The 23,209-nt window shown below is 44.4% G+C and overlaps 1 protein-coding gene across 1 annotated transcript in view; it reads right to left on the reverse strand.

The window, feature by feature from the left end:
- Positions 1-22,098, reverse strand: part of LOC139407914 (serine/threonine-protein kinase Sgk1-like) — a 33,594-nt gene extending 11,496 nt beyond the window's left edge. Inside the window, exons 1-3 of the mRNA XM_071151793.1 lie at positions 22,056-22,098; positions 17,480-17,558; positions 17,076-17,154 (exon numbers count right to left, since the gene is read on the reverse strand). Coding sequence (XP_071007894.1) covers positions 17,076-17,154; positions 17,480-17,553 — 153 coding nt within the window. The 5' untranslated portion in view covers positions 17,554-17,558; positions 22,056-22,098. The remainder of the gene's footprint in view (positions 1-17,075; positions 17,155-17,479; positions 17,559-22,055) is intronic.
- Between the last annotated feature and the right edge of the window lie 1,111 nt (positions 22,099-23,209).

The following is a 23,209-nucleotide window of genomic DNA, read 5'->3' on the forward strand; positions in this document are numbered from 1 at the left end:
CTAGGCTACCTGCTGGTTACTAGTCCAACACGCTAACCACTAGGCTACCTGCTGGTTACTAGTCCAACACACTAACCACTAGGCTACCTGCTGTTTACTAGTCCAACACACTAACCACTAGGCTACCTGCTGGTTACTGGTCCAACACTCTAACCACTAGGCTACCTGCTGGTTATTAGTCCAACACACTAACCACTAGGCAACCTGCTGGTTACTAGTCCAACACTCTAACCACTAGGCAACCTGCTGGTTACTAGTCCAACACTCTAACCACTAGTCTACCTGCTGGTTACTAGTCCAACACACTAACCAGTAGGCTACCTGCTGGTTACTAGTCCAACACACTAACCACTAGGCTACCTGCTGGTTACTAGTCCAACACTCTAACCACTAGTCTACCTGCTGGTTATTAGTCCAACACACTAACCACTAGGCTACCTGCTGGTTACTAGTCCAACACACTAACCACTAGGCTACCTGCTGGTTACTAGTCCAACACTCTAACCACTAGTCTACCTGCTGGTTACTAGTCCAACACACTAACCACTAAGCTACCTGCTGGTTACTAGTCCAACACTCTAACCACTAGTCTACCTGCTGGTTACTAGTCCAACACTCTAACCACTAGTCTACCTGCTGGTTACTAGTCCAACACACTAACCACTAGGCTACCTGCTGGTTACTAGTCCAACACACTAACCACTAGGCTACCTGCTGGTTACTAGTCCAACACTCTAACCACTAGTCAACCTGCTGGTTACTAGTCCAACACACTAACCACTAAGCTACCTGCTGGTTACTAGTCCAACACTCTAACCACTAGGCTACCTGCTGGTTACTAGTCCAACACACTAACCACTAGGCTACCTGCTGGTTACTAGTCCAACACACTAACCACTAAGCTACCTGCTGGTTACTAGTCCAACACACTAACCACTAGTCTTCCTGCTGGTTACTAGTCCAACACGCTAACCACTAAGCTACCTGCTGGTTACTAGTCCAACACTCTAACCACTAGTCTACCTGCTGGTTACTAGTCCAACACTCTAACCACTAGGCTACCTGCTGGTTACTAGTCCAACACTCTAACCGCTAGGCTACCTGCTGGTTACTAGTCCAACACTCTAACCACTAGTCTACCTGCTGGTTACTAGTCCAACACGCTAACCACTAGGCTACCTGCTGGTTACTAGTCCAACACACTAACCACTAGGCTACCTGCTGTTTACTAGTCCAACACACTAACCACTAGGCTACCTGCTGGTTACTGGTCCAACACTCTAACCACTAGGCTACCTGCTGGTTATTAGTCCAACACACTAACCACTAGGCAACCTGCTGGTTACTAGTCCAACACTCTAACCACTAGGCAACCTGCTGGTTACTAGTCCAACACTCTAACCACTAGTCTACCTGCTGGTTACTAGTCCAACACACTAACCACTAGGCTACCTGCTGGTTACTAGTCCAACACACTAACCACTAGGCTACCTGCTGGTTACTAGTCCAACACTCTAACCACTAGTCTACCTGCTGGTTATTAGTCCAACACACTAACCACTAGGCTACCTGCTGGTTACTAGTCCAACACACTAACCACTAGGCTACCTGCTGGTTACTAGTCCAACACTCTAACCACTAGTCTACCTGCTGGTTACTAGTCCAACACACTAACCACTAAGCTACCTGCTGGTTACTAGTCCAACACTCTAACCACTAGTCTACCTGCTGGTTACTAGTCCAACACACTAACCACTAGGCTACCTGCTGGTTACTAGTCCAACACACTAACCACTAGGCTACCTGCTGGTTACTAGTCCAACACTCTAACCACTAGTCTACCTGCTGGTTACTAGTCCAACACACTAACCACTAAGCTAGCTGCTGGTTACTAGTCCAACACTCTAACCACTAGGCTACCTGCTGGTTACTAGTCCAACACACTAACCACTAGGCTACCTGCTGGTTACTAGTCCAACACACTAACCACTAAGCTACCTGCTGGTTACTAGTCCAACACACTAACCACTAGTCTTCCTGCTGGTTACTAGTCCAACACGCTAACCACTAAGCTACCTGCTGGTTACTAGTCCAACACTCTAACCACTAGTCTACCTGCTGGTTACTAGTCCAACACTCTAACCACTAGGCTACCTGCTGGTTACTAGTCCAACACTCTAACCACTAGTCTACCTGCTGGTTACTAGTCCAACACTCTAACCACTAGTCTACCTGCTGGTTACTAGTCCAACACACTAACCACTAGGCTACCTGCTGGTTACTAGTCCAACACACTAACCACTAGGCTACCTGCTGGTTACTAGTCCAAAACTCTAACCACTAGTCTACCTGCTGGTTACTAGTCCAACACACTAACCACTAAGCTACCTGCTGGTTACTTGTCCAACACTCTAACCACTAGGCTACCTGCTGATTACTAGTCCAACACACTAACCACTAGGCTACCTGCTGGTTACTAGTCCAACACACTAACCACTAAGCTACCTGCTGGTTACTAGTCCAACACACTAACCACTAGTCTTCCTGCTGGTTACTAGTCCAACACACTAACCACTAGGCTACCTGCTGTTTACTAGTCCAACACACTAACCACTAAGCTACCTGCTGGTTACTGGTCCAACACTCTAACCACTAGGCTACCTGCTGGTTATTAGTCCAACACACTAACCACTAGGCAACCTGCTGGTTACTAGTCCAACACTCTAACCACTAGGCAACCTGCTGGTTACTAGTCCAACACTCTAACCACTAGTCTACCTGCTGGTTACTAGTCCAACACACTAACCACTAGGCTACCTGCTGGTTACTAGTCCAACACACTAACCACTAGGCTACCTGCTGGTTACTAGTCCAACACTCTAACCACTAGTCTACCTGCTGGTTATTAGTCCAACACACTAACCACTAGGCTACCTGCTGGTTACTAGTCCAACACACTAACCACTAGGCTACCTGCTGGTTACTAGTCCAACACTCTAACCACTAGTCTACCTGCTGGTTACTAGTCCAACACACTAACCACTAAGCTACCTGCTGGTTACTAGTCCAACACTCTAACCACTAGTCTACCTGCTGGTTACTAGTCCAACACTCTAACCACTAGTCTACCTGCTGGTTACTAGTCCAACACACTAACCACTAGGCTACCTGCTGGTTACTAGTCCAACACACTAACCACTAGGCTACCTGCTGGTTACTAGTCCAACACTCTAACCACTAGTCTACCTGCTGGTTACTAGTCCAACACACTAACCACTAAGCTACCTGCTGGTTACTAGTCCAACACTCTAACCACTAGGCTACCTGCTGGTTACTAGTCCAACACACTAACCACTAGGCTACCTGCTGGTTACTAGTCCAACACACTAACCACTAGTCTTCCTGCTGGTTACTAGTCCAACACGCTAACCACTAAGCTACCTGCTGGTTACTAGTCCAACACTCTAACCACTAGTCTACCTGCTGGTTACTAGTCCAACACTCTAACCACTAGGCTACCTGCTGGTTACTAGTCCAACACTCTAACCACTAGTCTACCTGCTGGTTACTAGTCCAACACTCTAACCACTAGTCTACCTGCTGGTTACTAGTCCAACACACTAACCACTAGGCTACCTGCTGGTTACTAGTCCAACACACTAACCACTAGGCTACCTGCTGGTTACTAGTCCAAAACTCTAACCACTAGTCTACCTGCTGGTTACTAGTCCAACACACTAACCACTAAGCTACCTGCTGGTTACTAGTCCAACACTCTAACCACTAGGCTACCTGCTGATTACTAGTCCAACACACTAACCACTAGGCTACCTGCTGGTTACTAGTCCAACACACTAACCACTAAGCTACCTGCTGGTTACTAGTCCAACACACTAACCACTAGGCTACCTGCTGGTTACTGTTCCAACACTCTAACCACTAGGCTACCTGCTGGTTATTAGTCCAACACACTAACCACTAGGCAACCTGCTGGTTACTAGTCCAACACTCTAACCACTAGGCAACCTGCTGGTTACTAGTCCAACACTCTAACCACTAGTCTACCTGCTGGTTACTAGTCCGACACACTAACCACTAGGCTACCTGCTGGTTACTAGTCCAACACACTAACCACTAGGCTACCTGCTGGTTACTAGTCCAACACTCTAACCACTAGTCTACCTGCTGGTTATTAGTCCAACACACTAACCACTAGGCTACCTGCTGGTTACTAGTCCAACACACTAACCACTAGGCTACCTGCTGGTTACTAGTCCAACACTCTAACCACTAGTCTACCTGCTGGTTACTAGTCCAACACACTAACCACTAAGCTACCTGCTGGTTACTAGTCCAACACTCTAACCACTAGTCTACCTGCTGGTTACTAGTCCAACACTCTAACCACTAGTCTACCTGCTGGTTACTAGTCCAACACACTAACCACTAGGCTACCTGCTGGTTACTAGTCCAACACACTAACCACTAGGCTACCTGCTGGTTACTAGTCCAACACTCTAACCACTAGTCTACCTGCTGGTTACTAGTCCAACACACTAACCACTAGGCTACCTGCTGGTTACTAGTCCAACACACTAACCACTAGGCTACCTGCTGGTTACTAGTCCAACACACTAACCACTAAGCTACCTGCTGGTTACTAGTCCAACACACTAACCACTAGTCTTCCTGCTGGTTACTAGTCCAACACGCTAACCACTAAGCTACCTGCTGGTTACTAGTCCAACACTCTAACCACTAGTCTACCTGCTGGTTACTAGTCCAACACGCTAACCACTAGGCTACCTGCTGTTTACTAGTCCAACACACTAACCACTAGGCTACCTGCTGGTTACTAGTCCAACACTCTAACCACTAGTCTACCTGCTGGTTACTAGTCCAACACTCTAACCACTAGTCTACATGCTGGTTACTAGTCCAACACTCTAACCACTAGGCTACCTGCTGGTTACTAGTCCAACACACTAACCACTAGTCAACCTGCTGGTTACTAGTCCAACACACTAACCACTAGTCTACCTGCTGGTTACTAGTCCAACACTCTAACCACTAGTCTACCTGCTGGTTACTAGTCCAACACTCTAACCACTAGTCTACCTGCTGGTTACTAGTCCAACACTCTAACCACTAGTCTACCTGCTGGTTATTAGTCCAACACACTAACCACTAGGCTACCTGCTGTTTACTAGTCCAACACACTAACCACTAGGCTACCTGCTGGTTACTAGTCCAACACACTAACCACTAGGCTACCTGCTGGTTACTAGTCCAACACGCTAACCACTAGTCTACCTGCTGGTTACTAGTCCAACACTCTAACCACTAGGCTACCTGCTGGTTACTAGTCCAACACTCTAACCACTAGGCTACCTGCTGGTTACTAGTCCAACACTCTAACCACTAGGCTACCTGCAGGTTACTAGTCCAACACACTAACCACTAGGCTACCTGCTGGTTACTAGTCCAACACTCTAACCACTAGTCTACCTGCTGGTTACTAGTCCAACACTCTAACCACTAGTCTACCTGCTGGTTACTAGTCCAACACACTAACCACTAGTCTACCTGCTGGTTACTAGTCCAACACGCTAACCACTAGTCTACCTGCTGGTTACTAGTCCAACACACTAACCGCTAGGCTACCTACTGGTTACTAGTCCAACACACTAACCGCTAGGCTACCTGCTGGTTACTAGTCCAACACTCTAACCACTAGTCTACCTGCTGGTTACTAGTCCAACACACTAACCACTAAGCTACCTGCTGGTTACTAGTCCAACACACTAACCACTAGGCTACCTGCTGGTTATTAGTCCAACACTCTAACCACTAGGCTACCTGCTGGTTACTAGTCCAACACACTAACCACTAGTCAACCTGCTGGTTACTAGTCCAACACTCTAACCACTAGGCTACCTGCTGGTTATTAGTCCAACACTCTAACCACTAGTCTACCTGCTGGTTACTAGTCCAACACACTAACCACTAGGCTACCTGCTGGTTACTAGTCCAACACACTAACCACTAGGCTACCTGCTGGTTACTAGTCCAACACACTAACCACTAGGCTACCTGCTGGTTACTAGTCCAACACTCTAACCACTAGTCTACCTGCTGGTTACTAGTCCAACACTCTAACCACTAGTCTACCTGCTGGTTACTAGTCCAACACACTAACCACTAGTCTACCTGCTGGTTACTAGTCCAACACACTAACCACTAGTCTACCTGCTGGTTACTAGTCCAACACACTAACCACTAGTCAACCTGCTGGTTACTAGTCCAACACACTAACCACTAGGCTACCTGCTTGTTACTAGTCCAACACTCTAACCACTAGGCTACCTGCTGGTTACTAGTCCAACTCTCTAACCACTAGTCTACCTGCTGGTTACTAGTCCAACACACTAACCACTAGTCTACCTGCTGGTTACTAGTCCAACACACTAACCACTAGGCTACCTGCTGGTTACTAGTCCAACACGCTAACCACTAGGCTACCTGCTGGTTACTAGTCCAACACACTAACCACTAGTCTACCTGCTGGTTACTAGTCCAACACGCTAACCACTAGTCTACCTGCTGGTTACTAGTCCAACACACTAACCACTAGGCTACCTGCTGGCTACTAGTCCAACACACTAACCACTAGTCTACCTGCTGGTTACTAGTCCAACACGCTAACCACTAGTCTACCTGCAGGTTACTAGTCCAACACACTAACCACTAGTCTACCTGCTGGTTACTAGTCCAACACACTAACCACTAGGCTACCTGCTGGTTACTAGTCCAACACACTAACCACTAGGCTACCTGCTGGTTACTAGTCCAACACACTAACCACTAGGCTACCTGCTGGTTACTAGTCCAACACTCTAACCACTAGTCTACCTGCTGGTTACTAGTCCAACACACTAACCACTAGGCTACCTGCTGGTTACTAGTCCAACACTCTAACCACTAGGCTACCTGCTGGTTACTAGTCCAACACTCTAACCACTAGGCTACCTGCTGGTTACTAGTCCAACACTCTAACCACTAGGCTACCTGCTGGTTACTAGTCCAACACACTAACCACTAGGCTACCTGCTGGTTACTAGTCCAACACTCTAACCACTAGGCTACCTGCTGGTTACTAGTCCAACACTCTAACCACTAGGCTACCTGCTGGTTACTAGTCCAACACTCTAACCACTAGTCTACCTGCTGTACTACTACAATATATTCTGCACTACTACAATATATTCTACACTACTGTACTACTACAATATATTCTGTACTACTATACTACTACAATATATTCTGCACTACTGTACTACTACAATATATTCTGTACTACTATACTACTACAATATATTCTACACTACTGTACTACTACAATATATTCTGCACTACTATACTACTACAATATATTCTGTACTACTATACTACTACAATATATTCTACACTACTATACTACTACAATATATTCTGTACTACTATACTACTACAATATATTCTACACTACTATACTACTACAATATATTCTACACTACTATACTACTACAATATATTCTGCACTACTATACTACTACAATATATTCTGCACTACTGTACTACTACAATATATTCTACACTACTATACTACTACAATATATTCTGCACTACTATACTACTACAATATATTCTGCACTACTATACTACTACAATATATTCTACACTACTATACTACTACAATATATTCTACACTACTATACTACTACAATATATTCTACACTACTATACTACTACAATATATTCTGCACTACTGTACTACTACAATATATTCTGCACTACTGTACTACTACAATATATTCTGCACTACTGTACTACTACAATATATTCTACACTACTATACTACTACAATATATTCTGCACTACTATACTACTACAATATATTCTGCACTACTATACTACAACAATATATTCTACACTACTGTACTACTACAATATATTCTACACTACTGTAACTACTACAATATATTCTGCACTACTATACTACTACAATATATTCTGCACTACTATACTACTACAATATATTCTACACTACTGTACTACTACAATATATTCTACACTACTGTAACTACTACAATATATTCTGCACTACTGTACTACTACAATATATTCTGCACTACTGTACTACTACAATATATTCTGTACTACTACAATATATTCTGTACTACTGTACTACTACAATATATTCTGCACTACTGTACTACTACAATATATTCTGCACTACTGTACTACTACAATATATTCTGTACTACTGTACTACTACAATATATTCTGCACTACTGTACTACTACAATATATTCTGTACTACTGTACTACTACAATATATTCTGCACTACTGTACTACTACAATATATTCTACACTACTATACTACTACAATATATTCTACACTACTATACTACTACAATATATTCTACACTACTATACTACTACAATATATTCTACACTACTGCACTACTACAATATATTCTACACTACTGTACTACTACAATATATTCTGCATGGGTCTACTACAATATATTCTGCACTACTACAATATATTCTACACTACTGTACTACTACAATATATTCTACACTACTGCACTACTACAATATATTCTACACTACTGTACTACTACAATATATTCTGCATGGGTCTACTACAATATATTCTGCACTACTGTACTACTACAATATATTCTACACTACTATACTACTACAATATATTCTGCACTACTATACTACTACAATATATTCTGCATGGGTCTACTACAATATATTCTACACTACTGTACTACTACAATATATTCTACACTACTGTACTACTACAATATATTCTACACTACTGTACTACTACAATATATTCTGCACTACTACAATATATTCTACACTACAGTACTACTACAATATATTCTACACTACCATACTACTACAATATATTCTGCACTACTGCACTACTACAATATATTCTACACTACTATACTACTACAATATATTCTGCACTACTGTACTACTACAATATATTCTGCACTACTACAATATATTCTACACTACTGTACTACTACAATATATTCTACACTACTGCACTACTACAATATATTCTGCACTACTATACTACTACAATATATTCTGCACTACTGTACTACTACAATATATTCTGCACTACTACAATATATTCTACACTACTGTACTACTACAATATATTCTACACTACTGCACTACTACAATATATTCTACACTACTATACTACTACAATATATTCTGCACTACTGTACTACTACAATATATTCTGCACTACTGTACTACTACAATATATTCTGCACTACTGTACTACTACAATATATTCTGCACTACTATACTACTACAATATATTCTGCACTACTGTACTACTACAATATATTCTGCACTACTATACTACTACAATATATTCTGCACTACTGTACTACTACAATATATTCTGCATGGGTCTACTACAATATATTCTGCACTACTACAATATATTCTACACTACTATACTACTACAATATATTCTACACTACTATACTACTACAATATATTCTACACTACTATACTACTACAATATATTCTACACTACTATACTACTACAATATATTCTACACTACTATACTACTACAATATATTCTGCATGGGTCTACTACAATATATTCTGCACTACTACAATATATTCTACACTACTATACTACTACAATATATTCTACACTACTGTACTACTACAAGATATTCTGCATGGGTCTACTACAATATATTCTGCACTACTACAATATATTCTACACTACTATACTACTACAATATATTCTACACTACTATACTACTACAATATATTCTGCACTACTGTACTACTACAATATATTCTACACTACTGTACTACTACAATATATTCTGCACTACTATACTACTACAATATATTCTACACTACTATACTACTACAATATATTCTTAATGGGTCTAATACTATACTACTACAATATATTCTTAATGGGTCTAATACTATATTACTACAATATATTCTTAATGGGTCTAATACTATACTACTACAATATATTCTTAATGGGTCTAATACTATACTACTACAATATATTCTTAATGGGTCTAATACTATATTACTACAATATATTCTGCACTACTGTACTACTACAATATATTCTGTACTACTATACTACTACAATATATTCTTAATGGGTCTAATACTATACTACTACAATATATTCTTAATGGGTCTAATACTATATTACTACAATATATTCTGCACTACTATACTACTACAATATATTCTTAATGGGTCTAATACTATATTACTACAATATATTCTGTACTACTATACTACTACAATATATTCTGCATGAGTCTACTACTATACTACTACAATATATTCTGCACTACTATACTACTACAATATATTCTGAATGGGTCTAATACTATATTACTACAATATATTCTGTACTACTATACTACTACAATATATTCTGAATGGGTCTAATACTATACTACTACAATATATTCTGTACTACTATACTACTACAATATATTCTGTACTACTATACTACTACAATATATTCTGCACTACTGTACTACTACAATATATTCTGTACTACTATACTACTACAATATATTCTGTACTACTATACTACTACAATATATTCTACACTACTATACTACTACAATATATTCTACACTACTGTACTACTACAATATATTCTACACTACTGTACTACTACAATATATTCTACACTACTATACTACTACAATATATTCTACACTACTATACTACTACAATATATTCTGCACTACTATACTACTACAATATATTCTACACTACTATACTACTACAATATATTCTGCACTACTGTACTACTACAATATATTCTACACTACTGTATTACTACAATATATTCTACACTACTGTAACTACTACAATATATTCTACACTACTATACTACTACAATATATTCTGTACTACTATACTACTACAATATATTCTACACTACTGTACTACTACAATATATTCTACACTACTATACTACTACAATATATTCTACACTACTATACTACTACAATATATTCTGCACTACTATACTACTACAATATATTCTACACTACTATACTACTACAATATATTCTGCACTACTGTACTACTACAATATATTCTACACTACTGTATTACTACAATATATTCTACACTACTGTAACTACTACAATATATTCTACACTACTATACTACTACAATATATTCTGCACTACTATACTACTACAATATATTCTGAATGGGTCTAATACTATATTACTACAATATATTCTGTACTACTATACTACTACAATATATTCTGAATGGGTCTAATACTATACTACTACAATATATTCTGTACTACTATACTACTACAATATATTCTACACTACTATACTACTACAATATATTCTGTACTACTATACTACTACAATATATTCTGTACTACTATACTACTACAATATATTCTGCACTACTATACTACTACAATATATTCTGTACTACTATACTACTACAATATATTCTACACTACTATACTACTACAATATATTCTACACTACTGTACTACTACAATATATTCTGTACTACTATACTACTACAATATATTCTGTACTACTATACTACTACAATATATTCTACACTACTATACTACTACAATATATTCTGCACTACTGTACTACTACAATATATTCTGTACTACTATACTACTACAATATATTCTACACTACTATACTACTACAATATATTCTACACTACTATACTACTACAATATATTCTGTACTACTATACTACTACAATATATTCTGTACTACTATACTACTACAATATATTCTACACTACTGTACTACTACAATATATTCTGCACTACTACAATATATTCTGCACTACTACAATATATTCTGCACTACTATACTACTACAATATATTCTGTACTACTATACTACTACAATATAGCTGCATTCTTAGAGTATTGGGACGCAGCCAAAACACCGTTCTGAGAGAGTCTGTCTGTTACCATGACGCTCCGGTTATGAATAAGGCAACGAGAATACATAGTTACAGTTTCAAGGGTATTACAGTCTGACATCAGACATGAACTACTAGACATAGTTACAGTTTCAAGTGTATTACAGTCTGACATCAGACATGAACTACTAGACATAGTTACAGTTTCAAGTGTATTACAGTCTGACATCAGACATGAACTACTAGACATAATAACAGTTTCAAGTGTATTACAGTCTGACATCAGACATGAACTACTAGACATAGTTACAGTTTCAAGTGTATTACAGTCTGACATCAGACATGAACTACTAGACATAGTTACAGTTTCAAGTGTATTACAGTCTGACATCAGACATGAACTACTAGACATAATAACAGTTTCAAGGGTATTACAGTCTGACATCAAACTTTTACATTGTAAAGTCACCTCAAATCAGACGTTAGCCACTGCTTAGTTTACCACAGCACCCAAGAGGACAGAAGTAACCTGGCTCTCAGTGGGTTGACTTAGTTTACCACAGCACCCAAGGGGACAGAAGTAACCTGGCTCTCAGTGGGTTGACTTAGTTTACCACAGCACCCAAGAGGTCAGAAGTTACCTGGCTCTCAGTGGGTTGACTTAGTTTACCACAGCACCCAAGAGGTCAGAAGTTACCTGGCTCTCAGTGGGTTGACTTAGTTTACCACAGCACCCAAGAGGACAGAAGTAACCTGGCTCTCAGTGGGTTGACTTAGTTTGCCACAGCACCCAAGGGGACAGAAGTAACCTGGCTCTCAGTGGGTTGACTTAGTTTACCACAGCACCCAAGAGGACAGAAGTAACCTGGCTCTCAGTGGGTTGACTTAGTTTACCACAGCACCCAAGAGGACAGAAGTAACCTGGCTCTCAGTGGGTTGACTTAGTTTACCACAGCACCCAAGAGGACAGAAGTAACCTGGCTCTCAGTGGGTTGACTTAGTTTACCACAGCACCCAAGGGGACAGAAGTAACCTGGCTCTCAGTGGGTTGACTTAGTTTACCACAGCACCCAAGAGGACAGAAGTAACCTGGCTCTCAGTGGGTTGACTTGGTTTACCACAGCACCCAAGAGGACAGAAGTAACCTGGCTCTCAGTGGGTTGACTTAGTTTACCACAGCACCCAAGGGGACAGAAGTAACCTGGCTCTCAGTGGGTTGACTTAGTTTACCACAGCACCCAAGAGGACAGAAGTAACCTGGCTCTCAGTGGGTTGACTTAGTTTACCACAGCACCCAAGGGGACAGAAGTAACCTGGCTCTCAGTGGGTTGACTTAGTTTACCACAGCACCCAAGGGGACAGAAGTAACCTGGCTCTCAGTGGGTTGACTTAGTTTACCACAGCACTCAAGGGGACAGAAGTAACCTGGCTCTCAGTGGGTTGACTTAGTTTACCACAGCACCCAAGGGGACAGAAGTAACCTGGCTCTCCGTGCGTTGACTTAGTTTACCACAGCACCCAAGGGGACAGAAGTAACCTGGCTCTCAGTGGGTTGACTTAGTTTACCACAGCACCCAAGGGGACAGAAGTAACCTGGCTCTCAGTGGGTTGACTTAGTTTACCACAGCACCCAAGGGGACAGAAGTAACCTGGCTCTCAGTGGGTTGACTTAGTTTACCACAGCACCCAAGGGGACAGAAGTAACCTGGCTCTCAGTGGGTTGACTTAGTTTACCACAGCACCCAAGGGGACAGAAGTAACCTGGCTCTCAGTGGGTTGACTTAGTTTACCACAGCACCCAAGAGGACAGAAGTAACCTGGCTCTCAGTGGGTTGACTTAGTTTACCACAGCACCCAAGGGGACAGAAGTAACCTGGCTCTCAGTGGGTTGACTTAGTTTACCACAGCACCCAAGGGGACAGAAGTAACCTGGCTCTCAGTGGGTTGACTTAGTTTACCACAGCACCCAAGAGGACAGAAGTAGCCTGGCTCTCAGTGGGTTGACTTAGTTTACCACAGCACCCAAGAGGACAGAAGTAACCTGGCTCTCAGTGGGTTGACTTAGTTTACCACAGCACCCAAGGGGACAGAAGTAACCTGGCTCTCAGTGGGTTGACTTAGTTTACCACAGCACCCAAGGGGACAGAAGTAACCTGGCTCTCAGTGGGTTGACTTAGTTTACCACAGCACCCAAGAGGACAGAAGTAACCTGGCTCTCAGTGGGTTGACTTAGTTTACCACAGCACCCAAGAGGACAGAAGTAACCTGGCTCTCAGTGGGTTGACTTAGTTTACCACAGCACCCAAGGGGACAGAAGTAACCTGGCTCTCAGTGGGTTGACTTAGTTTACCACAGCACTCAAGGGGACAGAAGTAACCTGGCTCTCAGTGGGTTGACTTAGTTTACCACAGCACCCAAGGGGACAGAAGTAACCTGGCTCTCCGTGGGTTGACTTAGTTTACCACAGCACCCAAGGGGACAGAAGTAACCTGGCTCTCAGTGGGTTGACTTAGTTTACCACAGCACCCAAGGGGACAGAAGTAACCTGGCTCTCAGTGGGTTGACTTAGTTTACCACAGCACCCAAGGGGACAGAAGTAACCTGGCTCTCAGTGGGTTGACTTAGTTTACCACAGCACCCAAGGGGACAGAAGTAACCTGGCTCTCAGTGGGTTGACTTAGTTTACCACAGCACCCAAGGGGACAGAAGTAACCTGGCTCTCAGTGGGTTGACTTAGTTTACCACAGCACCCAAGAGGACAGAAGTAACCTGGCTCTCAGTGGGTTGACTTAGTTTACCACAGCACCCAAGAGGACAGAAGTAACCTGGCTCTCAGTGGGTTGACTTAGTTTACCACAGCACCCAAGGGGACAGAAGTAACCTGGCTCTCAGTGGGTTGACTTAGTTTACCACAGCACCCAAGGGGACAGAAGTAACCTGGCTCTCAGTGGGTTGACTTAGTTTACCACAGCACCCAAGAGGACAGAAGTAGCCTGGCTCTCAGTGGGTTGACTTAGTTTACCACAGCACCCAAGAGGACAGAAGTAACCTGGCTCTCAGTGGGTTGACTTAGTTTACCACAGCACCCAAGGGGACAGAAGTAACCTGGCTCTCAGTGGGTTGACTTAGTTTACCACAGCACCCAAGGGGACAGAAGTAACCTGGCTCTCAGTGGGTTGACTTAGTTTACCACAGCACCCAAGAGGACAGAAGTAACCTGGCTCTCAGTGGGTTGACTTAGTTTACCACAGCAACCAAGAGGACAGAAGTAACCTTGCTCTCAGTGGGTTGACTTAGTTTACACTGTTTGCTAACTGATATAATACACTAATGTGAATGAATCAATGACAAAATTACATGAAAAACACCGCCATCTGCTGGACGCATCGCCACTGCTTATATTTGTCCCCTTTCACAGCACGTACAAGTGGTTAACCTGTATGTGTGGAAGATAAAAAAACATTTTGCATATCCCAACTCCCCTTGAGACGCCCTTTGAGAGTGGGGTCACGGCCAGGGGGCAGCCATTATTGGCGGTGACCCAGGTGCAATTAGGGCTAAGTGCCTTGCTCAAGAGTACATCGGCAGATGATTCACATTGTTGGCTCTGGGATTTGAACTAACATCCTTTAGGTTACTGGCTCAATGCTACATGTAGTTTAATGTGTTTATTGCATTTGTATGTGCATTATGGGGCTATACAGGGCTCACCTGGAAAAGAAACCTCTCAGCATTGACTCCCTGTCTAAATAAAGACACCTTGGTCTCAGCATTGACTCTCTGTCTAAATAAACATACTGGTCCCAGCATTGACTCCCTGTCTAAGTAAACATACTGGTCTCAGCATTGACTCCCTGTCTAAATAAACATACTGGTCTCAGCATTGACTCCCTGTCTAAATAAACATATTGGTCTCAGCATTGACTCCCTGTCTAAATAAACATATTGGTCTCAGCATTGACTCCCTGTCTAAATAAAGACACCCTGGTCTCAGCATTGACTCCCTGTCTAAATAAACATACTGGACTCAGCATTGACTCTCTGTCTAAATAAAGACACCTTGGTCTCAGCATTGACTCCCTGTCTAAATAAAGACCCCTTGGTCTCAGCATTGACTCCCTGTCTAAATAAAGACACCCTGGTCTCAGCATTGACTCCCTGTCTAAATAAAGACCCCTTGGTCTCAGCATTGACTCCCTGTCTAAATAAACATACTGGTTTCAGCATTGACTCCCTGTCTAAATAAAGACCCCTTGGTCTCAGCATTGACTCCCTGTCTAAATAAAGACACCTTGGTCTCAGCATTGACTCCCTGTCTAAATAAACATACTGGTTTCAGCATTGACTCTGTCTAAATAAAGACCCCTTGGTCTCAGCATTGACTCCCTGTCTAAATAAACATACTGGTTTCAGCATTGACTCTGTCTAAATAAAGACCCCTTGGTCTCAGCATTGACTCCCTGTCTAAATAAACATACTGGTTTCAGCATTGACTCTGTCTAAATAAAGACACCTTGGTCTCAGCATTGACTCCCTGTCTAAATAAACATACTGGTTTCAGTATTGACTCACTGTCTAAATAAACATACTGATTTCAGTATTGTCTCTCTGTCTAAATAAAGATACTGGTCTCAGCATTGACTCCCTGTCTAAATAAAGACACCCTGGTCTCAGCATTGACTCCCTGTCTAAATAAAGACACCTTGGTCTCAGCATTGACTCCCTGTCTAAATAAACATACTGGTCTCAGCATTGACTCCCTGTCTAAATAAACATACTGGTCTCAGCATTGACTCCCTGTCTAAATAAAGACACCCTTGTCTCAGCATTGACTCCCTGTCTAAATAAAGACACCCTGGTCTTTATGGGGGGAGAGGGGACATTTCTACTTACAGGAGGAGAGGGGGCATTTCTACTTACAGGAGGAGAGGAGACATTTCTACTTACAGGAGTAGAGGGGACATTTCTACTTACATGAGTAGAGGTGACATTTCTACTTACAGGAGGAGAGGGGACATTTCTACTTACAGGAGGAGAGGGGACATTTCTACTTACAGGGGGAGAGGGATTCGAGTTCATGAGTTCAGCCTCCTGTTGTTGGGGAGCCAAGTTGACAATGGACTGAACCTCAGGACTGGAGAGAGAGAGATACACAGAGACAGAGAGAGAGACACAGAGACAGAGACAGAGAGGGAGAGGGACAGTTGAGATAGATCCTTGTCCAATATATCAACCATAATCCACCTTTGGGTACAATAAGTGTATGCTTTAAAAGCAATATCAATATGGTTAGTCAGAACACATAGTTGTTGTTCAGTCTTTAACATGCAGTAATGACATACTGACAAACAGCCCACTATAAAGGGGTAGGCCTAGTGACGTAAAACCTAGTGAAAACATTAAAAAGAAAACAACAAAAGTACAAAAAGAAACTAAACGTTCTGAATCAAGTCCCTCACTGTTTGCAGGTGTCGGAGTTACTAGTGGCCAGCCTCTGAATGGAGTCATTCAGCCCCAATCTTCTCTGTTTCATAAACGCTGTGAGAGAAAGAACACAAGGGAGAAGGGGGAAAAACATGAAAAAGATGGAAAACCCACAGTAAAATATATTCCTTCTCTCTCTCTTCCTCTGTCTCTCTCTGTCTCCCTCTCTCTCCCTCTCTGGCCTCTCTCTCTGTCTCTCTCTCTGTCTTCCTCTGTCTCTCTCTCACTGTCTCCCTCTCTCTCTGTCTCCCTCTCTCTCTCTTCCTCTGTATCTCTCTCTCTCTTCCTCTGTCTCCCTCTCTCTCTGTCTCCCTCTCTCTCTCTTCCTCTGTATCTCTCTCTCTCTTCCTCTGTCTCCCTCTCTCTCTCTCTCTGTCTCCCTCTCTCTCTCTTCCTCTGTATCTCTCTCTGTCTCCCTCGCTCTCTGTCTCCCTCTCTCCCTCTTCCTCTGTATCTCTCTCTCTCTCACTCCATCTCTCTCACTCCATCTCTCTCTGTCTCTTTCTTTCTCTCTCTTTCTTTCTCTCTCTCTCTGAGTAAAAGTTATTGTAAAAGTCTCTCTCTCTGAGAGAGTTGAATGAATACGGTCTCTTGTTCAAGCGTAGATAGAATCCTACCAGTGAGTAAAGCTCCTTAGTCCTCATGTTCAAAGGTCATCAACAGAGCTGTGTGTCTGTGTTCCTTATTATTTATCATGGCTACAGGCTATAATCTGCACGGCCTGGTTCAGAGCTGTACTGTAGAGCTCTGTGTTGGACTTCTTCTATAGGAGAGCGAGAAAGGGAGGAGGGCGCGAGGGAAGAAGGCTGACTGCAGTCTCTCTATTCCGGAGTGTGTCATGGTATTCGACCCCAGACCGCATGGGCGTGTTCCAGCGTCAACGCGCATTCTGAGCGGCAGACCGTGACGTTTATTTGACAAGCCTGCGGTTTCAGACAATCGGACGTGTTTGCGCTCAGAATGCGTGGTGGATATCTACAGGTACCATTTGAGATGAAGTCAAACGTTCAATGAATTACCCTGCATGGTGGATTGAGGGTAATTCATACATTCCCCCCCCCCCCCCGTCTTCCTCTTCCTCCCTTCTTCCTCTTTCTCCCCCCATGCTTCAATTTTACATGTAAATCTTCTCTACTGGGTAGTGCCCACCTACAGGGCTATAATGACCATTCATGAAAAACAGTCTAAAATTAGATCCCTATCAAGTTCATATTGAATTGCTCAAAGACTCAGGGGCCAGAAACAACAACTAGCCTCACAGAGATAAACAGTCTGAGACAGATAGATTGAGAGAGACATAATATGATATTTGATGATATTCTTTTCAAACTTATGAGTGTTTTTTTTTAAATATATATAAGTCAGTTAAGAACAAATTCTTATTTTCAATGATGGCCTAGGAACAGTGGGTTAACTGCCTGTTCAGGGGCAGAACGACAGATTTGTACCTTGTCAGCTCGGGGACTTGAGTTTACAACCTTCTGGTTACTAGTCCAACACTCTAACCACTAGGCTACCCTGCCGCCCCTCCACTCTAACCACTAGGCTACCCTGCCACCCCTCCACTGTAACCACTAGGCTACCCTGCCGCCCCTACACTCTAACCACTAGGCTACCCTGCCGCCTCTACACTCTAACCACTAGGCTACCCTGCCGCCCCTCCACTCTAACCACTAGGCTACCCTGCCGCCCCTACACTCTAACCACTAGGCTACCCTGCCGCCCCTCCACTCTAACCACTAGGCTACCCTGCCGCCCCTCCACTCTAACCACTAGGCTACCCTGCCGCCCCTCCACTCTAACCACTAGGCTACCCTGCCGCCCCTCCACTCTAACCACTAGGCTACCCTGCCGCCTCTACACTCTAACCACTAGGCTACCCTGCCACCTCTACACTCTAACCACTAGGCTACCCTGCCACCCCTCCACTCTAACCACTAGGCTACCCTGCCGCCCCTACACTCTAACCAATAGGCTACCCTGCCGCCTCTACACTCTAACCACTAGGCTACCCTGCCGCCCCTCCACTCTAACCACTAGGCTACCCTGCCGCCCCTACACTCTAACCACTAGGCTACCCTGCCGCCCCTCCACTCTAACCACTAGGCTACCCTGCCGCCCCTCCACTCTAACCACTAGGCTACCCTGCCGCCCCTCCACTCTAACCCCTAGGCTACCCTGCCGCCCCTCCACTCTAACCACTAGGCTACCCTGCCGCCCCTCCACTCTAACCACTAGGCTACCCTGCCGCCTCTACACTCTAAGCACTAGGCTACCCTGCCGCCCCTCCACTCTAACCACTAGGCTAACCTGCCGCCCCTCCACTCTAACCACTAGGCTACCCTGCCGCCCCTCCACTCTAACCACTAGGCTACCCTGCCACCCCTACACTCTAACCACTAGGCTACCCTGCCGCCCCTCCACTCTAACCACTAGGCTACCCTGCCGCCCCTCCACTCTAACCACTAGGCTACCTGCCGCCCCTCCACTCTAACCACTAGGCTACCCTGCCGCCTCTACACTCTAACCACTAGGATACCTGCCGCCCCTCCACTCTAACCACTAGGCTACCCTGCCACCCCTCCACTCTAACCACTAGGCTACCCTGCCGCCTCTACACTCTAACCACTAGGATACCTGCCGCCCCTCCACTCTAACCACTAGGCTACCCTGCCGCCCCTCCACTCTAACCACTAGGCTACCCTGCCGCCTCTACACTCTAACCACTAGGCTACCCTGCCGCCCCTCCACTCTAACCACTAGGCTACCCTGCCGCCCCTACACTCTAACCACTAGGCTACCCTGCCGCCCCTCCACTCTAACCACTAGGCTACCTGCCGCCCCTCCACTCTAACCACTAGGCTACCTGCCGCCCCTCCACTCTAACCACTAGGCTACCTGCCGCCCCTCCACTCTAACCACTAGGCTGTGTAATACAACAAGTGTAATATTTACTGTTCACTTAAATGTTTATCCATTTGGAGGTAATTACAGTTTGTTTTTCTGTATATAAAATTCTTAGGTGGGTAATCTAAGTAGTAGTTTTTGGGATGGAAGAACACTTTCAATGTCAACTTAAACAACCAAAACCAGATAGAAAACATGCCAAAAATATATTGACGTAAGGAGTCACATCCCAGTAGAGGGCTTCCCTGGCTGGCCTGATGTAAAGGAGTCATATCCCAGTAGAGAGTCTCCCTGGCTGGCCTGATGTAAGGAGTCACATCTCAGTAGAGGGCCTCCCTGGCTGGCCTGATGTAAAGGAGTCATATCCCAGTAGAGGGTCTCCCTGGCTGGCCTGATGTAAAGGAGTCACATCCCAGTAGAGAGTCTTCCTGGCTGGCCTGATGTAAAGGAGTCACATCCCAGTAGAGAGTCTCCCTGGCTGGCCTGATGTAAAGGAGTCACATCCCAGTAGAGAGTCTCCCTGGCTGGCCTGATGTAAAGGAGTCATATCCCAGTAGAGGGTCTCCCTGGCTGGCCTGATGTAAAGGAGTCACATCCCAGTAGAGAGTCTCCCTGGCTGGCCTGATGTAAAGGAGTCACATCCCAGTAGAGAGTCTCCCTGGCTGGCCTGATGTAAAGGAGTCACATCCCAGTAGAGAGTCTCCCTGGCTGGCCTGATGTAAGGAGTCATATCCCAGTAGAGGGCCTCCCTGGCTGGCCTGATGTAAGGAGTCATATCCCAGTAGAGGGTCTCCCTGGCTGGCCTGATGTAAGGGGTCATATCCCACATCCCAGTAGATGGTCTCCCTGACTGGCCTGATGTAAGGAGTCATATCTCATATCCCAGTAGAGGGTCTCCCTGCCTGGCCTGATGTAAGGAGTCATATCCCATATCCCAGTAGAGGATCTCCCTGGCTGGCCTGATGTAAGGAGTCATATCTCATATCCCAGTAGAGGGCCTCCCTGGCTGGCCTGATGTAAGGAGTCATATCCCATATCCCAGTAGAGGATCTCCCTGGCTGGCCTGATGTAAGGAGTCATATCCCAGTAGAGGGCCTCCCTGGCTGGCCTGATGTAAGGAGTCGTATCCCATATCCCAGTAGAGGGCCTCCCTGGCTGGCCTGATGTAAGGAGTCATATCCCAGTAGAGGGTCTCCCTGGCTGGCCTGATGTAAGGAGTCATATCCCAGTAGAGAGTCTCCCTGGCTGGCCTGATGTAAGGAGTCATATCCCACATCCCAGTAGATGGTCTCCCTGACTGGCCTGATGTAAGGAGTCATATCCCATATCCCATAGAGGAGGGGAGAGGAGAGGGTGAGAGGAGAGGAGAGGGTGAGAGGAGGGGAGAGGAGAGGGTGAGAGGAGGGGAGAGGGTGAGAGGAGGGGAGAGGAGAGGGTGAGAGGAGGGGAGAGGGTGAGAGGAGGGGAGAGCAGAGGGTGAGAGGAGGGGAGAGGAGAGGGTGAGAGGAGAGGAGAGGAGGGGAGGAGGGGAGAGGAGAGGGTGAGAGGAGGGGAGAGGGTGAGAGGAGAGGCGAGGGTGAGAGGGGGGGAGAGGAGAGGAGAAGGTGAGAGGAGGGGAGAGGAGAGGGTGTAAGTCAGACTTACTAGAGTCGTTGGGACAGCAGTAGTACTCTGGGTCTGGTTCACTATGGTAGTACAGATCCATCGCCTAGAAAACAAGAGAAGCGTTAAGTGTGTGTGTGTGTGTGTGTTTGTCTGTGTTTCTGTGTGTGTGTGAGTGAGTGAGTGAGTGAGTGAGTGAGTGAGTGAGTGAGTAAGTGAGTGAGTGAGCTTGTGTGTTCAGCGGAATCTGAGCACTAAGATTTTTTTGTTATTGTTTTATAGGACTTTTGAAATCCAATGACCTCATGCTGACTACCAGAACTGGGGAAATGCAAGATGGCGGCCAGTGCAGATGAGATTTTTGGTAGCTGAAGGGAAATTTTAGATTTGCTCCAAAAAATATATAAGCATTTGGAGAGTTCGAGGGTCTTAATAAAACGTGGTATGACCATGGTGGTTTGTTTACCAAAGTAATTGATTACTTTGCGCTCATTATTCACCTCTATAAACTGAAAAGTCAACTTGAGTTAGCAACAACATCAACTAGCCAAGCTTTATAGCTAGCTAGCCAAGTTAATGTTGGCTAGCTAAAAGTTTAGCTAAGCTAGCTAGCGAAAGATTTTATTATATTATATTATATTATTATTTTATTGTATTTGGTGCTCCTCTTCAGAATGTGACTGCAGAATATAATACTGCTGTTGGTGGTGGTGGACCGGACATTGCACGGATAATGCTGACAACCCGCGCCCATCCAATTCTCGGCTCATGCCGTTACCTCACGACCCCGACACTCCAGTCGAGTCCCACGAGAAAAGGACGAGAAGGCAAGAGGGTGAGAGGAGGGGAGAGGGTGAGAGGAGGGGAGAGGAGAGGGTGAGAGGAGGGGAGAGGGTGAGAGGAGGGGAGAGGAGAGGGTGAGAGGAGGGGAGAGGAGAGGGTGAGAGGAGGGGAGAGGGTGAGAGGAGGGGAGAGGAGAGGGTGAGAGGAGGGGAGAGGGTGAGAGGAGGGGAGAGGAGAGGGTGAGAGGAGGGGAGAGGGTGAGAGGAGGGGAGAGGAGAGGGTGAGAGGAGGGGAGAGGAGAGGGTGAGAGGAGGGGAGAGGGTGAGAGGAGGGGAGAGGGTGAGAGGAGGGGAGAGGAGAGGGTGAGAGGAGGGGAGAGGGTGAGAGGAGGGGAGAGGAGAGGGTGAGAGGAG

This window comes from Oncorhynchus clarkii, chromosome 4 (genome assembly GCF_045791955.1).
Source record: "Oncorhynchus clarkii lewisi isolate Uvic-CL-2024 chromosome 4, UVic_Ocla_1.0, whole genome shotgun sequence".
Taxonomy (NCBI): Eukaryota; Metazoa; Chordata; class Actinopteri; order Salmoniformes; family Salmonidae; genus Oncorhynchus; species Oncorhynchus clarkii.